The sequence below is a fragment of the Bos grunniens genome, chromosome 10, assembly GCF_055505025.1.
Source record: "Bos grunniens cultivar Pamir isolate PY7600 chromosome 10, Bosgru_T2T1.0, whole genome shotgun sequence".
NCBI lineage: Eukaryota > Metazoa > Chordata > Mammalia > Artiodactyla > Bovidae > Bos > Bos grunniens.
The window spans coordinates 16,591,024-16,609,527 of record NC_141174.1 but is presented as its reverse complement, the minus strand read 5'-3'; the positions used below and the strand labels follow the sequence as shown (position 1 = coordinate 16,609,527).

General features: G+C 47.9%; 1 protein-coding gene and 1 long non-coding RNA gene across 4 annotated transcripts in view; one reads left to right on the top strand and one right to left on the bottom strand.

The window, feature by feature from the left end:
- The window catches only part of LOC147363982 (choline/ethanolamine transporter FLVCR2), a 55,508-nt gene that overhangs the window by 23,140 nt on the left and 13,864 nt on the right, over positions 1–18,504 (top strand). Inside the window, exons 2-4 of one of the 3 annotated variants that reach the window (XM_086319601.1) lie at positions 4,823–4,928; positions 7,403–7,543; positions 17,491–17,558. In XM_086319601.1, the coding sequence (XP_086175727.1) occupies positions 4,823–4,928; positions 7,403–7,543; positions 17,491–17,558 (315 nt within the window). Of the gene's footprint in view, positions 1–4,822; positions 4,965–7,402; positions 7,544–8,573; positions 15,563–16,646; positions 16,832–17,490; positions 17,559–18,504 lie in introns of those variants that run through there. The other 2 variants (XM_086319600.1, XM_086319602.1) reach the window with 2 other exon arrangements.
- On the bottom strand, positions 4,986–16,143 carry LOC147363983 (uncharacterized). Its single transcript, XR_015133976.1, has 2 exons — positions 16,018–16,143; positions 4,986–8,580 (listed from the first exon to the last, which is right to left on the bottom strand). It is a non-coding gene; the product is annotated as an uncharacterized LOC147363983 (long non-coding RNA).

Below are 18,504 nucleotides of genomic sequence, written 5' to 3'. Positions count from 1 at the left end.
ATCCTTGGGTGAGGAACATTCCCTGGAGAAGGAAATGGCAGCCCATTCCAGTATTCTTGCCCAGAAAATTCCATGGAGAAAAGGAGCAGAGAAGGATGAGGAGGAGAACCAGGGTAGGTGGCTGAGCGGATGCATCGGTCAAACGAGCACGTCTTGTTTGTCCAGGTGGCCTGTCCTCCCAGGGTTGTCGCCCATGCTGTGGGAGGGCGTGGCGGGTGGGAAGGGAGTGAACCCTCCTGACATAGAGCATCCTGCTGTGAAGTCCATTCTGATGGGCCCACTAGTCCTCAGAGCAACCCCCTGAGCGGCAGTACAGTACTTCCTGTGGGCTAGGAAACAGGCAAAATGAAGGGAAATAACATGTCAACGTCAGCCTTCTAGTGACTGGCAGCTGGCCTGTGAACTCAGACCTTTCTGACTGTGGAGCCTAAGCCCTTAACTACTGTATAGAGTGATGACAAGTCAGAGGGACACTGGGGTACAAAGGAGGAAGGGGGAGAGGTTTGCTTTGAAATGAACAATGTTCACTCTTAAAATGAACCTCATGGGTGTGAGCTCCTTGAGGAGCAAGGTGATTCCCAGTGAAGACATAAGGAGACCAAGTTGGAAGGGAGCCTTCAAGCCCGGGGCTTCTGCTGCAGGGAAACTGCTGACTCACTAAGGGGACATTTCTGATCCTTGGTCCCAGGGAGCTAGCTCTTGGGAGCCCTGAAATCCAAGAGATATGTTATCCTGATCTGGTGACTATGGCCAAAGGGGAGGAGTGAGGCAGTGGGGGCCTAGCCGTGGGGCTGTGGGCCTGGCTTTCTCTGATCAGCCGGTCTGCCTGGGGGAGGAAAGGGCCGAGGAGGAATGAGATTCGGTGGGTGAGAACCTGCTTGCTGATATGGTTGCTTCCTATCAAGAGGAGCAGCAACCTCCTGGCCAATACCTGGGTCTGGAGGATGAGGTGCCTGCGACCCTGGCAGAGGGCTCAGATGGGGACCAGTGGTCTGTCCCGGTTCCGGTAGGACTGAGCCCTCACCATGATGTTGACACAGAGCTCCCTGCCTTTTGCGAAAGCCCCAGGGTCTTCCTTAGATAGTCTGGGCGTGTTCATAATCAGGCAGCTTTGGGGAGACCCTGGATGGTCTGGGCATGTTCATGACCAGGCAGCTTTGGGGAGCAGCTTTGTGCCTGGGTTCTGATTCTGTCTGACTTGGGGCTTTTCTGGGTGCCCCATGTGGATGGTGATGGGGACAGTGGTTCTGTGGGTCTCAGAGCAAATAAAACACATGTTGTGATGTGCTGTGTAGTGGTTAAGTGTGGACGTCTTACCCCAGATGCAGCCTCGTGGTTTCTGGGTTAATTTTTGCTCTGCCAAGTTCGTGAGCAAGAATGACAAGTGATGCATGACGCAAGTATGGCTTCCTCCTGTCACCCGAAGCCCTCAGGCTGCATAGGCGTGTTTTTAACTGGGACATTTGCTCTGCGAGTGCTCATGATCGCAGCTCTTGCAACAGGGTTTAGATGTCATCCTTGCGTTTGCAGAAAGGGTGAAATCAAATCAAAGATAAAAATAGAGTGTCTTCCCAGTCTGCATCTCCATCCTTCATTCACCCCGTTTGGATTAAACGTCTTCTTCTGGGGCAAAGTGCACCATCGTAATTAGGCTCCTAGGCTCTGAAGGCTGGAGACTGTGACTGGGTTTGTCTGTGAGTTGTGTACTTTGCCCATGACTATTTGAGGAGGATAAAACTAGAACAAATGCTGGGGCAAAGGGCAAGCCAGAACCAGTTAGCAGTGATTTTTTTTTTTTTTTTTAAGCAGTGATTTTTTAATCCTTTACATTCATGGTGTGGGTCCTTGCTTTTTTTGTGAGCATGGAAAAGATGAGGATCCTACCCTTGGGAGCAGCATTCTCTCAATTCTTCACATTTTTCTTGGCCTCACTTGGGCTGCAGGTCTCTGGTTTTCACCCTGGTGGGTGTCCTCTCAAGTGTGTGACAGAACTCAAAGGAGTGAAAATATAGGCTTCTAGGTTGACTGATGTCACACCAGCACCATTTCCTGGGAGGCAGGAGGTGAGCTGGGGCCCAGAGTCAGACAGAACTGGTTTGGGAACCCAACTCTTATGCTACCGCCAGTGTGATGCTGGCTGCGTACTGACCAGTTTTTCTCATTTTTGTCTTTGTTGTAAGAGTTCATGGACTAAGTGAAAAAGATAAGCTGTATTACATGCCCAGTGCCTAGCAGATGCTCAAAAGCTAGTCAGGATCCTACCCTCTTCCCACCCACAGCCCCACACTGATTTTCTTCCCTTACGACTGGAAATACAGCATGGTTTGTAGAAAGAACATGGTCATTAGTGGGCAGACCTGTGTGATTCTACCAGCTTTGTGTAGATAAGACCTTCTACCAATATCCATCTGTCCATCCACCCAGCCAGAAACATGGCTGAGTTCCTGCTAAGGCACAGACTCGGGATCTAGGAGCTGGGTATAGGGCTCTGCACACTCACTGAGCATGGCTTTCAAGAAGCAGGAGAAATATATGCTCTGGAAAACAGAAGAGGCAGCAGCTGGCAGTGCGATCCCTGTGTTTGAATGTTCACACTGGGTATGAAAGTACTGCCAAAGCTGGCATCCTCCTGGAGAAAGGTCCCTGTGGGACAGCCTTGCCACCTGGCCAGGGCTGCCTCAGGCCCTTAAGCTGATTGCCCCATTCTGAGGCTGCAAAAGTACTCATTCAGGCTTAGAGTGTGGACGGAGTGTGGACAGAGGATGGAGGGGGGCCTCTGAGGGCTCAGGTGTGCAGCGTGGACCCAGCTGGGAGGACCTCCCTCTCGAGGCAGAACATCACTGGGCATTAGGTCCCCCTCCATCAAGGTCCTTTTGAGAATGAGAGAATCCCAGGACCTTGAGTGAAGTCCCATATCTTCCCTCATTCTTGCCAAAGGGACCCTCTGGCATCCTGTTTGACGCTAGATCTGCAACTTCAAAGCGCTTAGGAAACCAGAGAGGGCGTGCAGTGGCCCAGCTTCCCAGCTGTGAAAGCTACATTTGCCCCTCTATCTTTGGCTGGTTTTTACCCTCAACATCTTGGAGACCAGCAGTTAAGAAGCGGGACTCAACTCTGATAGATTAATGTAAGTGAGGATCAGATAAAGCTCTAAGGACACGAAATACCTTCTCATGGAGGAGCCTGCTCGCTTGGACTTTTCTCATGACTTTAGCCCTGAAGGGCAATCTAGGCCCCATGAAGGAGGCACGTCTTCGAGATGCCAGGAGGTCTGGTTTCTCAACTCTGTGTGACCCTGAACAAGTCACTAAACCTCTATTTAGTCCTCTAATAATGGGTGTATAACAGAGGATGATAAAGGAACTCTGGAACTATTGTTCAATCATTTCAACCCACAAGTATCTCCATTTGTGTTACCTTTTGTATCTTTCTTTTAATTCTCCCTGCCCCCACTAGATTATAAAGCTCCTTGAAGCAGTACTCTGCCATATACATCTCTGTACTCCCTCAGAAATCTAGCAGAATACATTTCAAAAAGCAGGTGCTTAGAAGATCAGTTTGACTTGTTGATTGTATACAGTACGCACTGGAAGAATGCTGCTCTGAACCTGTTGATGATGAGTTTTGAGACTATTTCAGAGCTAAGAATCACTAGTGAGTACCTTGAGTGGCTATAACTGACAGGCTAGAAAACCGACTGGGACGATGAGTGCATTGGCAGTTAATGATGTTATAATCGGCCTGAAAGCAAATTGCTTCTCTCCCTGCAGTTGCTTTCAAATTCAATAAAGGAGAAGTGGTACCTTAACACAAAAGAGTTAGCGTCTCTCAATTCTAGAATTTGAATCTTGCATGAGTTTTCAGGCTGTGTTCCAATTTCCACCTTGGTATTTCATGTGGCAGAAGGGTTTGGGGCCTTGTATCTCAGCTGGTCACTCCTGAATCACGGTGTTTCTGCTGTCAGAAATACTCAACTGTTAGGTCCCTGAAGTTAGAACTGCAGTGCTGATATGAGATGTTTCAGTTTGTTGGGGTATGTGAGTATGTGTGTGTGTGTTTATAGCCAGTTTGCATGTTCCTATGTCCTGTGTATATAAATTTATGCAGTTCTGTGAATTCACACCACAGATGCTTTCTAAATGACAAGTTACAGAGTGAACTGAAACATTTACGTTTGTCAGTGTGGTCACAATGTTTGGCTTCCGTCTCTCACTGGATGCAAGTTCTTGGGGTTATAGTGTATAGAATTTATCCCTCAGGTGGTCTCTCAGCTACAGTTTAACAGATTCAGTGAAATCAAGAATTTAACTGGAACCAAAAGCAAAACTAGCGTTGTTTTACTTTACCACAGAGATGGGAGTATAAAAACTGTTCTTCATTAATTTGTTGTTAAAAAAAAAAAAATCGCCTGCAATGAGAACCCCAACTACAATCTTTTTCAGTGGTTCCCTCGTAGCTCAGTCAGTAAAGAATCTGCCTGCAAGGCAGGAGACCTGGGATCGATTCCTGGGTCGGAAGATCCCTTGGAGAAGGAAAAGGCAACCCACTCCAGTATTCTTGCCTGGAGAATCTCATGGACAGAGGAGCCTGGCAGGCTACAGTCCTAAACTGTACACTAAACCACCATTGATAGTGACGGTGGTCAAGAGGGTGTGTGGGTTGAGCTGTCAATCAAAAGAAAGATCTCTGGTGTCTTGAGTGGGAAACAACCCCTGTCTGGGTTTTAAGGACTGGAAGTTGAGGATTGTTTCTTATTAGGAGTCTCTTAAATGTGTGCCTCTTGGCTATTGATACTATAATTGATTGTCTCTGTCTTCTATAGCTTGGAATTGCCATTGGGTTCTTGGTCCCTCCCGTCTTGGTACCCAACATCAAAGACCAGGACAAGCTTGCCTACCACATCAGCATCATGTTCTACATAATAGCAGGTGTGGCCACTCTGCTTTTCATCCTTGTCATCATAGGTAAGGTCACTGATAGACCCATGGGGGGCGGGGAGACAAGGATGTCCTGCTGACCTGGGTGAGGACTTTGTGAATATGGCCCTAGAACACCATTCTGGGTATCATGTATTTTATAAAACATGTCTATAGAAACTGGAAGCCAAGCTTCCAATGGTCTTCAAATGTTTTAGCCAGAGTAGTTGCTGCCAATACAATAGTAACTGGTCCTGTGTGCTTTGTTAGATGCTCAGTCAAGATTAGTTCTAATGACCAGTTCCTCCGTATGACCTTATGAGAATTAATGGGCAGCCTTGATCCCCTTGATGCAACTCTGCTGAGTACTTGTGACACCACAGGCCCTGTGCTGAGTGCACCTGTTCTCATTGACCCCTATGGGGCGGGGAGGGGGGCGGTCCTAGTATCAGTGTCTCTTAACCAAGAGAAAACCGTGACTTAAGAGGAGATAAGGAAATTGTTCAAGATTAGATAGTAAGTGGCAGAGATTGAATTCTAGCCTAAACTGCTGACTCCATAATCTACATTTCTGAAACAAAACAAGATTGACCCACAAACACTAAAGCTCTCATATAATCACTCGAGAATGCCTGGGGCCCACATTTTTTAAATACTTTGAAAAAATGTGTATAGGATAATGCTCATTATGAAAAAATCTAGAAGATACAAAAAAGCATACACAAAACAATGACCATTAACTTAGCCTAGAATTAGTTAATCCCAAACTCCAGCCCCAGAGAACTACTGTTACTCCATGTATACAGATTTAATCATTGAGATGTTTGGTTAGTATAATTTATATCATCTTTTATTATCTGAGTAATATCAGATGGGCTGTGATAAAGAGTGTAGAAGAAGTTTTCATTTTCAGTGAGTCAGTTTCTTTAAAGGTTAACCAGCTTTCATTTGATATTTGAAACTCCACCATACACGTTAAAGATTTCCTTCCTGCCTGCCGGCCTCACCTCCAGAGTCAAACATTATTATGATCATGGACTTCCGCTAGCTGATCTCACTGTGTCATTCCCTCCCTGGGGTCCACACTCAGAGGAAGGGCTTTTCAGAGTTCACAGAATCTCCTGGACGGAGAACCTGGAGTTCCTGTAAAGGTGAGAAAGGTGTCCCTTTGAAGCTGTGGTTGAGAACAGGAAAGAACATCCTCAGACAGCCTTGAAGTTTCGAATTGTAATGTGCTCAGCTCCAGATTCTTGTGTTGGTAGCAGGTGAGGGCCTGGTCCTTTGCAGAGATCCTGGAGTTGGGACCTTTCTTTGCTTTACATTATACTAACAAGCATTGACCACTGCTCACTGAGTAAGGAACTGAAAAATCTTATCCAAATTGTGGTTTGTGGTTGCCCAATCCTTGAGCAAACAGCTATTGTTGCCAAGATTAAAAAAAAAAAGTCTCTCGCCTTGATTTCTTTCCCCTGATAGAAGGGGAGGTGAACAGGTCAGACAATGATTGAGAGGTTCCCAGCGGGTGGGGGAAGTTGGCCAGGACTATTTCCGGAAAGGAAGAAGCAAGACTCTGAAGTCCGGACTGGAGATTTATCTGGGTGGAACGGGAAGACGTTTGATGTTCAAGAAAGTAAACCTCATTTCCAAAGCTTCCTCTAACTGGAAACCATCTCCTGACCTTTCAGGAGCATTCTCATGGAGGCTGGGGGTGAAGATGGTGCTTCAGCTGGGGGACCAATTTAGGCAGACAGCTGGTTAAACTGATCTGGCCCCCAGAGAACTGGACAGCAGTCAGTGCAGTGAAATGGACTGTACCGGCTGTACTGAAACTAGAACGTACGGAGAATGGTTTTCCCACTGTCCCTCCCAGGTCCTTCCTATCAGAGCCCCAGTCCTGCAGGAGCGCGTGTTAGTCCTCTGGTTTCCCAGGAGGCAGATGTCCGATTCACACTCTGAGAAACTAGGGAGGGACTCGAGGTCTCTGCAATAGGAGCAGCTCCTTCCCTCACTCAGGGAGTGTTTATTGGCAGCTGGTGCCAGGCTCTGTGCTCTCATGGGCAGCCCAGCCTTTTCCCCGGGAGGAGCTCTGGGGCTGAGTCCCCATCTGGGCCCACGAATCCCAGAGCCTCAGCTCTCACTTCCTTTCTGTCCACTGGTTACTATGGGATTCTTCAGTGCTCTGCCATTTGGTATTTGCCATTTATTACAGGACTCCTTTATCCTTGAGCACTGCCTGGAAGAAAGTCCAATGATCACAGCTGTCCAAAGGTCATTAAGAAAAAGAAGTCAAAGGACCAGCCCCTCAGCCACAGACAGTGAGATGCAGCTTCAAGAGAGGAGACTCGAGAGGATTTAATCAAAGAGTTAATATTTCCTTTTGGAGTCTGAGCCCCTTCTCAGATGAGGGAGTCAGCTCTTATCCGTGTGTCAGCTCTGCAGGAGTAGGACCAGGGGACTTGCAATGACCTCTGTTTGTTTCCTTTCAGTGTTCAAAGAGAAGCCTAAACATCCTCCAAGCAGGGCCCAGTCCCTGAGCTATGCCTTGGCGTCTGCTGATGCTTCGTATTTAAGTTCCATCATCCGACTCTTCAAAAACCTCAACTTTGTGCTGCTAGTCATCACCTATGGTATGATGCACGTGTGTCTGGGGTGTACTGGAGCTGGGCATGTGAGACAAGAGACCTGATGTTTCTGTGCATCTTACAGTTTCCAGATCCCAAATGTATATGTAAAGTCGTCATTTAGGGTTAAGCAGAAGAGCCAGCTGTGCCTCAGAGTCTTCCCTGTTCCTTTAAGTTTAACCATCCCTTCCCCTGTCAAGTCACCCGGCAACATGCCTGCTGATCCTCCAGGTCTCATCCCAGTATGTCTGCTGTGAAGCAGTATTAGAAAGAAAGTGAAGTCGCTCAGTCATGTCCTACCAGGCTTAGCCTCAGTCATAGCCTAACAGGCTTCTCTGTCCATGGGATTTTCCAGGCAAGAGTGCTGGAGAGGGTTGCCATTTCCTTCTCTAGGGGATCTTCCCAACCCAGAGATTGAACCCAGGTCTCCTGCACTGCAGGCAGATTCTTTACTGACTGAGCTACAAGGGAAGCTTGTAGCTTTTTTAGGGCTTCTCTGGTGGCTCAGAGGGTAAAGCATCTGCCTGCAATGTGGGAGACCCAGGTTCGATCTCTGGGTTGGGAAGGTCTCCTGGAGAAGGCAATGGCAACTCACTCCAGTACTCTTGCCTGGAGAATCCCATGGATGGAGGAGCCTAGTAGGCTACAGCCCATAGGGTCGCAAAGAGTCGGACATGACTGATCGACTTCACCATACATCTTTGGAGAAGGAAATGGCAACTCACTCCAGTACTCTTGCCTGGAAAATCCCATGGGCGGAGGAGCCTGGTGGGCTATAGTCCATGGGGTCGCAAAGAGTCAGACAGGACAAGTCATTTCCAGATCTCTTTCCCCACACACTAGGAACTCCCTGAGAGTAGAGATTTATGTCTTTTTACCTGTATAGTTCATCAGCAGTAGGAGGACTTGTAGCCTAGAGCAGGTACTCCAGCAGTTGTTAGATGGGTGATTGAATGAATGTGTGGTTGGATGTTTACATGAGTCTCACTGCGTGAATCATTCCCCAGCCAATCCTTCATCTTCTAACTTGGCCTCTTTTCTACCTGAATGGAAGACAACATCCAAATTTCATGTAATTTTCTTGGCTTTGGTAAGATACATGTCAGTCTTTCTGCTGGCATATTGGCTTACCTTTCCAGCAAGGTGTTTGCAGCATCTTCTTTCTAATGATTAATGGTAATGTTGTCCTAGACCTGGGCAAGGACACAACCTCAGGGCATTCCATTAAAGCTGTCTTTACAGATCCACGCAAATCTACTGCTCTCCACTCTGCCCATTTACCCCTCCAGTTTGGTGTGATTACAATCCTGGAAGTATATCATGCTCAATAACCAGAAGAAAAAAGATGTGAGACTGGTTTGACATGACTTATTCTTAGTGAAATCCCAGTTGGCTATTGTTCAGTCGCTCAGTCGTGTCCAACTCTTTGCAACTCCATGGACTGCAGCATGCCAGCCTTCTCTGTCCTTCACTGTCTCCTGGAGCCTGCTCAAACTCATGTCCATCGAGTCAGTGATGCCATCCAACCATTTCATCCTCTGTCATCCCCTCCTCCTCCTCTTTCCCAGCATCAGGGTCTTTTACAATGACTTGGCTATACCCTTAGGTTTTCTCTAGGCTCCGAAACCATGTGTAATAACATTTGCTATGTGCCAAGATTTTTTATTTAACTCCCACCACACCAATGTGTGGTAAGTGGTATCATTTTCCCATTTTAACAGATGAGGAAACAAACTCAGAGAGATTAAGTAATACCTCAAGAATACACAGCTTTTAAAGGGCAGAGCCAAGATTCAAACACAGATTTGTCAGACTCCAAAGCCTGATCCATGATTGCCTGTGCTCCTTCCTTGAATTTTGCCAGGGAACGGCAACCCACTCCAGTAGTCTTGCCTGGAAAATCCCATGGACAAAGGAGCCTGGTAGGCTGCAGTCCATGGGGTCTCAAAGAGTCAGGCAGGACTGAACGACTTCACTTTCACTTTTCACTCTCATGCATTGGAGAAGGAAATGGCAACCCACTCCAGTATTCTTGCCTGGAGAATCCCAGGGACAGAGGAGCCTGGTGGGCTGCCATCTATGGGGTCGCACAAGGTCGGACACGACTGAAGCAATTTAGCAGTAGCAACTTAGCATTTTAAGCTTATCAATGCCCTTTACCTGAATTAAAGTGTTTGCCTGCTGAGGTGTTAGCTAAGAGGTGGTATCATCAGTAGAGAGGCACCCCTGGTTTTCAGGCATATGAATCGGTTAGGTGAATAGCACTAGGTATCCATGTCAGTCTTCAAGGTCTGTGGTCTCCAATCCTCCTCTGACCACCTTCTCGGTTCTGAGTGTGTCTCTGCATTCATTCACAAAACAAAGTTTCTAATTCTCAGGGTGGCCAACTAAAGATAAAAATGGTGATAAAGTGGAGTTGCTCACCACTGAGAGATATTCAAGTGTAGGTGGAACCAGCCTACACTTTAGTGGGGATATTGTGGGGAATATCAGCCTATAGATGGATGGTGAATCATGATAGTGAAACTTTGGCCACCTGATGTGAAGAACTGCCTCATTAGAAAAGACCCTGATGCTGGGGGAGATTGAAGGCGGGAGGAGAAGGGGACGACAGAGGATGAGATGGCTGGATGGCGTCACCGATTCAATGGACATGGGTTTGGGTGAACTCTGGGAGTTGGTGATGGACAGGGAGGCCTGGCGTGCTGCAGTTCATGGGGTCGCAAAGAGTCGGACACGACTGAGAGACTGAATTGAACTGAACTGAACTGAAATGTGATCTTTTGGTTCCCTTCCAGACTCAGGATTCCATGCTTCTAAGAACTTTCCCTTTTCCCTAGAATTAAACGTCTTGAGTGCATCAGCCCTTAACCGCTATAAACCTTATTATGTCTGACAACAGGGCATTTGAGACCTACCATGGAATTCTAGGAGAAGGCAATGGCACCCCACTCCAGTACTCTTGCCTGGAAAATCCCATGGACGGAGGAGCCTGGTAGGCTGCAGCCCATGGGGTCGCTAAGAATCGGACACGACTGAGCGACTTCACTTTCACTTTTCACTTTCATGCATTGGAGGAGGAAATGGCAACCCACTCCTGTGCCTGGAGAATCCCAGGGACGGCAGGGCCTGGTGGTCTGCTGTCTATGGGGTCGCACAGAGTCGGACACGACTGAAGTGACTCAGCAGCAGCAGCAGCAGCAGTGGAATTCTAGGGCAGATAACTGCTTAATAAATATCTCCTGTGGGTGAGAATAGTGATGGTGGTATTAACCAGGCAGTGGCCTCATTCCGGAGGTTTCGGTCTTCAGTGATAGAGGCTGTTGATGGCAGGGTCAGGTCACTGACCCATGAAAGTAAGAAATACCAAAATGTACGAGGAGCAGCACTGTTTGATATGGGCTGGGCTCTGGGTTCTGGATACTCTTCCTTATCTATCTGGTTAAGTGATAACACAGAGAATAAATGCGTTAACACTTCTGGGATGGTGGAGTGAGGACAGTAGATCTTCTGATCCTCCATGAAAACAAAAACACTGGCAGACATTATCAGCATCAGTTATTTCAGGGTTCTTGACTAAAGGCTTAACCCAACGAGCCTCTGTTCAAGGCAAATGGCTAAATAATGGTAAAGTAGCAAGCTTTGAGTCTTAACTTGTCCTATTCCAATCCTCCCCTCTAGACTCTGTAGTAGCCTTGAAAACTAGCTTCCCAGACATGATAGCTGTGAAAACTAGCAACCTCACAGCCACTGGAGGGGCCCAGACAATTTTGGACACCCCCCTGCCCCCCTCCCCAACAAAGTCCCATCCCTAGATCACTGTTTATTTGACTTCCGTTTCCCTGGAAAGGTTCCATTCAGAGGATTTGCCTATATTTGACCTGACTCAGAGTTTTCTCAGTGGGAAAGCGCTATGTCCGGGTATTTATTGAAAGCAGTCACTGTTTAACATCACAACTGTCTGAGGTTACAATACCAGTTGGGGTCATCAAGAGGCTGGCCAAAGATCTTGAAAGGAAAATCTGGAGAATGAGACAACCAGGGGGCTTTGGAAACCTCTGACATATTCTTAGCAGTCTAGAAATCTGCATGCCCAGAGCTGTGCACATGCCCAGGACAAGCCCAGGGAAGTGCTAAAGTCTCACACTGGCTGAACGTGAAGCTCTGTGTAAGCGGAAAGTGAAGGCTAGGGCAGAGGTGGCACCACGCTGCTGAAGCATCACAGGCGAATCCCAGTGCATACATAGAGGTCCTCAGCAAAGTGGGAGACTTATGGGCTTTACGGTATTTAAGGAAATCTCTGCCTGATCGTTAGCCCTAAACTAAGTTAGTAGCGCAGAAACCAGTTGCTGCACGTGACAAAGGACACAGGTGTTACGAAATGAGTCCAAACTGCGGCGGCAACAAGGGTGGGGGAAGGAGGAGAATCTCGTTTGTAGGGATGACATTATATTAAAAATGTCCAGTTTCAAAAAAAAAAAATAGAATTTCTTAACATTTTTCTCAAAAGCCTGGGGCAATCCCAGTGAGAAAGCGTTGAACTAATCTGGTTGTTTGCACACATTTCATTATAGTCAGAAAAACACAAGCCTTATTTTCTTGAGAGAGGGTTGGACTTGGTGACAGGGTCTTTGCCAACTAGGAAATGATTCTTAGGCTTGATCACAGATTTGGGAAAAAATGTTATCAAGCCGTTACTGTGTGTCAGGCACTTTATATGCATTATATGTGTAAAGTGCTTTATATGCATTATCTCATTTAATCTTCTAAAGAAATCCATGACCTAGGTGCTTAACTGCTCCATTTCATATTAAGGAAACTGAGGCTCTGATTTAATTCCTTGCCTGTGATTAAACAGTAGTAAGCAAGAGAGCTTAGTATAAACTGTCTGTCTGAGACGAAAGCCTGTCTTCCTAACCACACCACTTTGTCTCCCCATGCTGAAGGGAGCCTCTTGGAGACAGAACGGGGGTCTGTTTTCAGCCTCAGTTGCCTGAGTGGCCTCTGGATCTGTCTGGCAGGGGTGACAGTGATGGATTGTCCTTCCTCAGATTCAGTCCTCAGACCCTTTCCCTGGGGCTTGCTTTCCTTGAAGATGAGGCTCTGGAGTTCTGGGGGTTAGAAGCAGGACCTGCCTTCACTGACCAGCCGTCTTTGGGACATGGGCATGATGAGGTTTCAATCTTAATGTGTCTTTCTGAGGGTTACAGGTCATGTAAAGGCACTGTTTGACACTCAATCTGCCTAAGAATCCCTGCTTTCTTCTCCTACAGTCTGCTCCAAATTGAAAAGGCACACACAACCAAAAAAAAAAAGGACCCTCTACAAATTCGACTAAATGCTGTGAGACCTCCCAGAATCCTGCAGGTTAAGCTTTGAAAAGGAACATGGTTCATACTTTAATTATATGTGTGTATAACCATTTCGTATAGGGCTTCCCAGGTAGCTCAGTGGTAAAGAATCTGCCTGCCACTGTAGGAGATGCAGGAAACTCGGATTTGATCCCGGCGTCAGGAAGATCCTCTGGAATACCCTGGGGTAAGAAATGGCAATGTACTCCAGTATTTTTGTCCAGAAAATTCCATGGACAGAGGAGCCTGGTGGGCTATAGTCCATGGGGTCGTAAAGAGTCGACACGACTGAGCGACGAGGACACACGTAACCGTATGATACACAATGTTTGTATTTTCCTCTGAATTATGAACTCCTAGGACCATGTCGTTGGGAATCAAGCAGTTGATAGAGTTTCATGGACAAATGTGCTGGATCTGGGTGCACATGTCTTGGAGTAATAGCCTTGATTGATGGGCCAGTGAATGCAGAATTGGTACGTAAGGAACATAAGGTCTGAGTTTTTGGTCTCAGCTCTGCTAATGACTGAGTGTTCCACCTTCACCCATCCTGGGCTCCTCCTTTGTCTCTCTAAGAACCGGCCCCTCAGAAAAGAATAACAACCTTTGCTTCCCATTTGAGTTCCCTGGAACTCAAGCTATGCTTGTGAAGAATCTGCAGGGTTGGGCATCTGAACTCACAGCCTCAACCTGAGTCCGAGGACACCTGTCCTTGGGGCTCCCAAGGCCTTTACACCACCCTACATGGGCCTCGGAGGAGCTGTGTGACCCCTCAAGATGCTGGCAAGATGCAGGGTGTAGCACATCCTTCTGGGAGTCCCTGGAGCTTTGCTGAGGTCAGGCTGGCCCTTTAAACCAACAGTTTACTCCAGGTTCAGGAGGACAAAAGGGAAATGAGCACAGAGTTCCCAGAACCCAGACATGAGATCTGGGATCAGAGTTTCCCACTCTGGCCTGATAGTAGAGTCCCCTGGGGTGTGGCTGGTGTGTGCCTGGATTCCCTGCCTCTCTTCTGGAAAGTCAGATTCAGAGAGTCTGCGAGGGCCTGGGAATCTGCCTTTGCAAGCATTCCAGGAGATTCTAGCATGCAGCAGAGTTGAGAACCTCTAATGTGGGTGTGTAATGGGTGATTCTTGAAGCCCCTTCCCCTCCCAGCTGCTTCCATGGGAACCCCGGCCTCTCACAGCCTGGGCCTGGTCTGTGATCTTCTTGTGCCCAGGGCCATTTAGTTACCTTTTCAGTGAGTTTAAGAGATGCCCGGGGAGGGGGAGGGGAGGGGGGTTTATTGTTGTTAAAATGCAGATTCCTAGCTTCATTCCAGGAGAATCAAATTAAGTAGGTCCTGGTAGAGCTCAGAAATCTGCATTTAAAAAATCTGAGGCCTTCTAATGCCAGTGATCTCTAGGCTGCCATTTGTATAATTTAGTCTTGACACAAGACAGAAACTCAGAGTCCCTTCTGCCTTTCTAAAGTCCACCCTCTCAGGGACCCAGACCTCTCCCACAGGTGGCTGATACAGGCATGACCTGGCCTTTCAGGGGCTATCACATTTCACTGACCTGGCAGGCTTACATTGTTGAGGGACAATCACACTCAAATATAACAGTCACCTGCATTCCTGTGAGAGGTAGTCATGCACAGGACAGAGCATGAGTTTCATTCCTGCCCTTCAGTGTGGACGCCGGACCCCTTGGTTCGGTCAGTGGAGTGGAAAGAAAGTGAAGTCGCTCAGTCGTGTCCGACTTTTTGTGACCCCATGGATTGTAGCCTACCAGGCTTCTCCATCCATGGGATTTTCCAGGCAAGAGTACTGGAGTGGGTTGCCATTTCCTTCTCCAGGAGATCTTCCCGACCCAGGATCGAGCCCAGGGCCCCCGCATTGCAGGCAGAAGCTTTTACTGTCTGAGCCAGCAGGGAAGTCTGTGGAGTAGACTCTCGCCATTTAACTGTATCTGGCAACCTTTGGCAATATGGGGAGGGCCATCTTATTCAAAAGGGATTCGAAATTTCTAATTCCTTTAGGGTTGGAATGTAGAAAGAATTGAAAAGAATGGCAGCCTTCCAGGGGGAACCCCTGCCCCGCTCCACACCCTCCCTGCCTTAGCCCTGACTCCATCTCCTGTCTGGCTGGGAGCCAGGGATGGTTACTGGTAGATAACACTAGTCTAGCCGAACCAGTGGGTCTCAAGCTTTATCAGGATTACCTCGAGGACTTGACAGCACAGACAAAAGCCCCACTCCCAGTTTCTACAGCAGGAGGTCTGGGTGGGGTCACGATTTGCATCTCTAACGAGCTCCCAGGGGCTGTTGATCTGGAAGAGATTTTCCTAAACCTTTGAGCCTCACAGAGCTGCTCGCCGTCCCTGATCAGCCCTCTCTGCACTGTTTCTTTCTCTGTTTTGGGGTCACAAAAGTGCTGGTGTTTAGAGTTTTTTGCTCCCAGTTCTCTTGGATACTTTCTCAGTTACCTGGGGATTCTGCCCTCTTTGTTCAGCCCAGGTGGGCCCAAGCTTAACTTGACCTGGTGTGTGCTCTGCCCCCTGGCCTTGTTAAACTGAGGGGCAGGAAGGGGGCTGGTTTCATCCTCCTTGCACCGCTCCCCCCCCATTTCAGGAGTGTGTCTCCTTGTGGGTTCTCTTGACCTGGGCATGGAATTTCCAAGTGGCTGGGAGTGGTAAGTGGTAAGAAGGTGAGGTGTAGCTATGCTTGTTATCTAAGAGGTTGCTGAGAGCCTGAGTGTGGCAGCTGTAGTGATATTTGATGGCACGTCTGGGGCACTGAGCTCAGCCTTGCTGCATCCCTGAGGTGACCTGCTCGGAGAGTCTGGGCATGAAACTACCAGTGAGCTGAGCTGGGGGAATCTTTGAGGATCAGTTCGTGAGGATATAAAATCGAGTGTTTAAGATGGAGGACCTGGCATCCTACAGTCTGGGTTCGATGCAGCCCTGCGTCTTACCACGCATGTGATGGTGTGGAGGGCAAACCAGACCCCCCACTTTGCAGGAGAATTTGAGCTTGGCTTAATTTTGTATCTCATTCCTCTGGGAACCTGATCAAGAATGGAAGTCAACTGCGGTTAGACTTTACTTCTCACGAAAATAACTGCAGTGGGCTGGGCGATCTACTCACCCCTGTTGGGAAGCCATTCTTTGTGTTTCTCTGAGCACAGCGACTCTCTCCACGGGCCTGTCCTTTATGGGGATCCTGGCAACTAAGCCTGTGCTTGAGTTACAAACAATAGTGGCTCCTGGGAGGGGCTGAGGCAGGGTGGGGGCCACGCCCATGTTTCCCTGCGCTGAGCCATCCGCTTGGGGGTGAAAGAGGATGGCTTCTGAGTGGCTCTGTGGCCTGGGGTCCTGTGGACTGGCTCCAGTGAAGAGGGGCGCCCGAGGCTGCCGTCCCTGGGCACCGTGTCCTGTCTTACGTCCTTCTAAGTGGACCTAATGCCAGGTGTGCCAGTGGCAGTCACGTAAGCCTCAAAATTAGCTGAAATTAAAAAGACCCCTGGTGGGCCTTCCAGAATGACCTCTGTATTTGTTTTTTAAATGTGTGTGCCTTTTCTTATCTATAAAATGGGAATGAGGATATGTTAGCTACTTTCTGGGATTGTTATGAGGACGGTAAGTTGTTTAGAAAAGCGCCTAGCACAGAAGAGCGTGCTCTTGCCATCACTACCACCACCATCACCATCAGCCATCACCACCGGTTCCTGAGGCTGCCCTGCCCGGGCACCGTGTCCCGTCTTACGTCCTTTCCAGTGGACCCAATGCCCGGTGTGTGTCGTGTGAGCCTCAGCACCATCAGCACCCCTGCCATCTCACCGTCGTCACCGCGTCCATCACCCTCACCGCACTCCCAGCGTCTCCACTGTCGTCATCACGACATCACCACCGTCACCACCACCATCGTCACCGTCATTGTTGTCGTGAAAGGAGGGCAGGAGGTCCGTCTCCTTTGGATTCATTTTTAGTCTCACATTAGCTACAAAGTCGCTGTATGGTTTGAACAAAATGACTTGGTCCTCTGAGGAAATTGATTCTTACAGAATGTTCTAAGTATTCCATTTATTGGTTGGATAAATTGACGAATTAGGAGAGTCATCTAAATGTTCTTCAGGGTCCTTTCTGGTTTCAAATATAAGACCTGTGTGGTGTTGAATCTGAGAAGAAAAGTTGGAGAGATGTGAAAACAGGTGAGAATGGGAGTGTTGTCAAGGGTCAGGGGTCAGAGGTCTGGAGCATTCTGGAGGGGGCATAGGTCATCAGGAGGAGGTGGAAAGGTGTCCAGTAGTTTCACTGAGCCCTTAGGCCAGGCCAGTGCTTAAGAGGGATGTAGATGGATCTGACCTAGGAGTAATGCGTACTTCCTGGAGCCTGTGTTTTTACGACAGGATAAAGGGATGAGAGGGCAATGGCGTGTGGCTAAAAAAAGGTTACGATGGTTACCTTGGGTTGTTCTGGAGTATTTCTTCTTCTCTGAGGTCACCACCTTCAGTGACAACAAGCATGAGAATCTCCTTCCTCTCTCACCACTGGAGGGAGAGCCAGCAATGGCCCCACCAGGACAGGGACCCTAATGCTGTGTTTCCCCTCCTTCCTTCAGGTCTGAATGCTGGTGCTTTTTATGCCTTGTCCACTCTGCTGACTCGCATGGTGATCTTCCACTACCCGGTAAGGGCGTCCCCTAAGCTGACCAGTCCCAGAGAGAAGGAGATTTCTAGTGTCTGGGCAGGCGCTGGGGAGGCGGTGTGGTATGGTGTATGCTCCAGGATTTGGAGGGAGGTGGCCCTGGGTCTCAGACCCAGGTCTGGTGGTTCTCAGTGGTGTGAGAGCTGGTTAGCATCGCTGAGCTCTCATTCTCTTTTCTGCAAAAGAAGTCTAGTTCTTTATTGAAGGATTAATTTAATTTTATATTTTTAAAAGACTAATTTAGGATGAGTAAATCATAAGATTTATATGTGTAAAGTACACAGCAAGGTGCCTGACAACTTAGTAGGGAAACGTATATACACATAGAATCACCTATAAAGTCAATTACGTTGTGAAATGTGAGCAGGATTTAAAGTCTTAGTTGCTCAACGGAAAGCAGGTTGCAAATGTCTCCAGAACTAGCGAGGGTTAAATACTGGGAACTGGACACTGAGTATCCTGGAGTTGGGATGTCAGGCCCAACCCTCTTTCGGAAGGTCAAGGGTCTCAGCTTGGGAACTGTGGGCCACCATGGGGGAGTGAGTGTTCCAGTGTGGGAGGTTGACAGGTCTGAGTTCAAATCCTGCCTCTGCACTTAATAAAGGCCTCATGACCTTCAGCTAGTAGGCTAATTTCAGTGTGCCTTGATGTCTTCATCTGTAAAATGGAGAGTATTGATTCTTAACCTCCTGGTGGGCCGGCAGGAGAATTAAATGAGATGATGATATAAAATCCTCAGCATGGTATCTGGCTCTTAATAAACACACAAACATATGTAATGTCTTCCTACCTCAAACAGTGATAACTGGGAAAAAAAAAAAGCCTAAGTATGAAATGTTTGGGTATACATATTTCAGTTTTCCATCTGTGAAATGAGAATAATGATAAAGGATTCCTATGAGGATTATATTTTTGAAAAATCTACCTA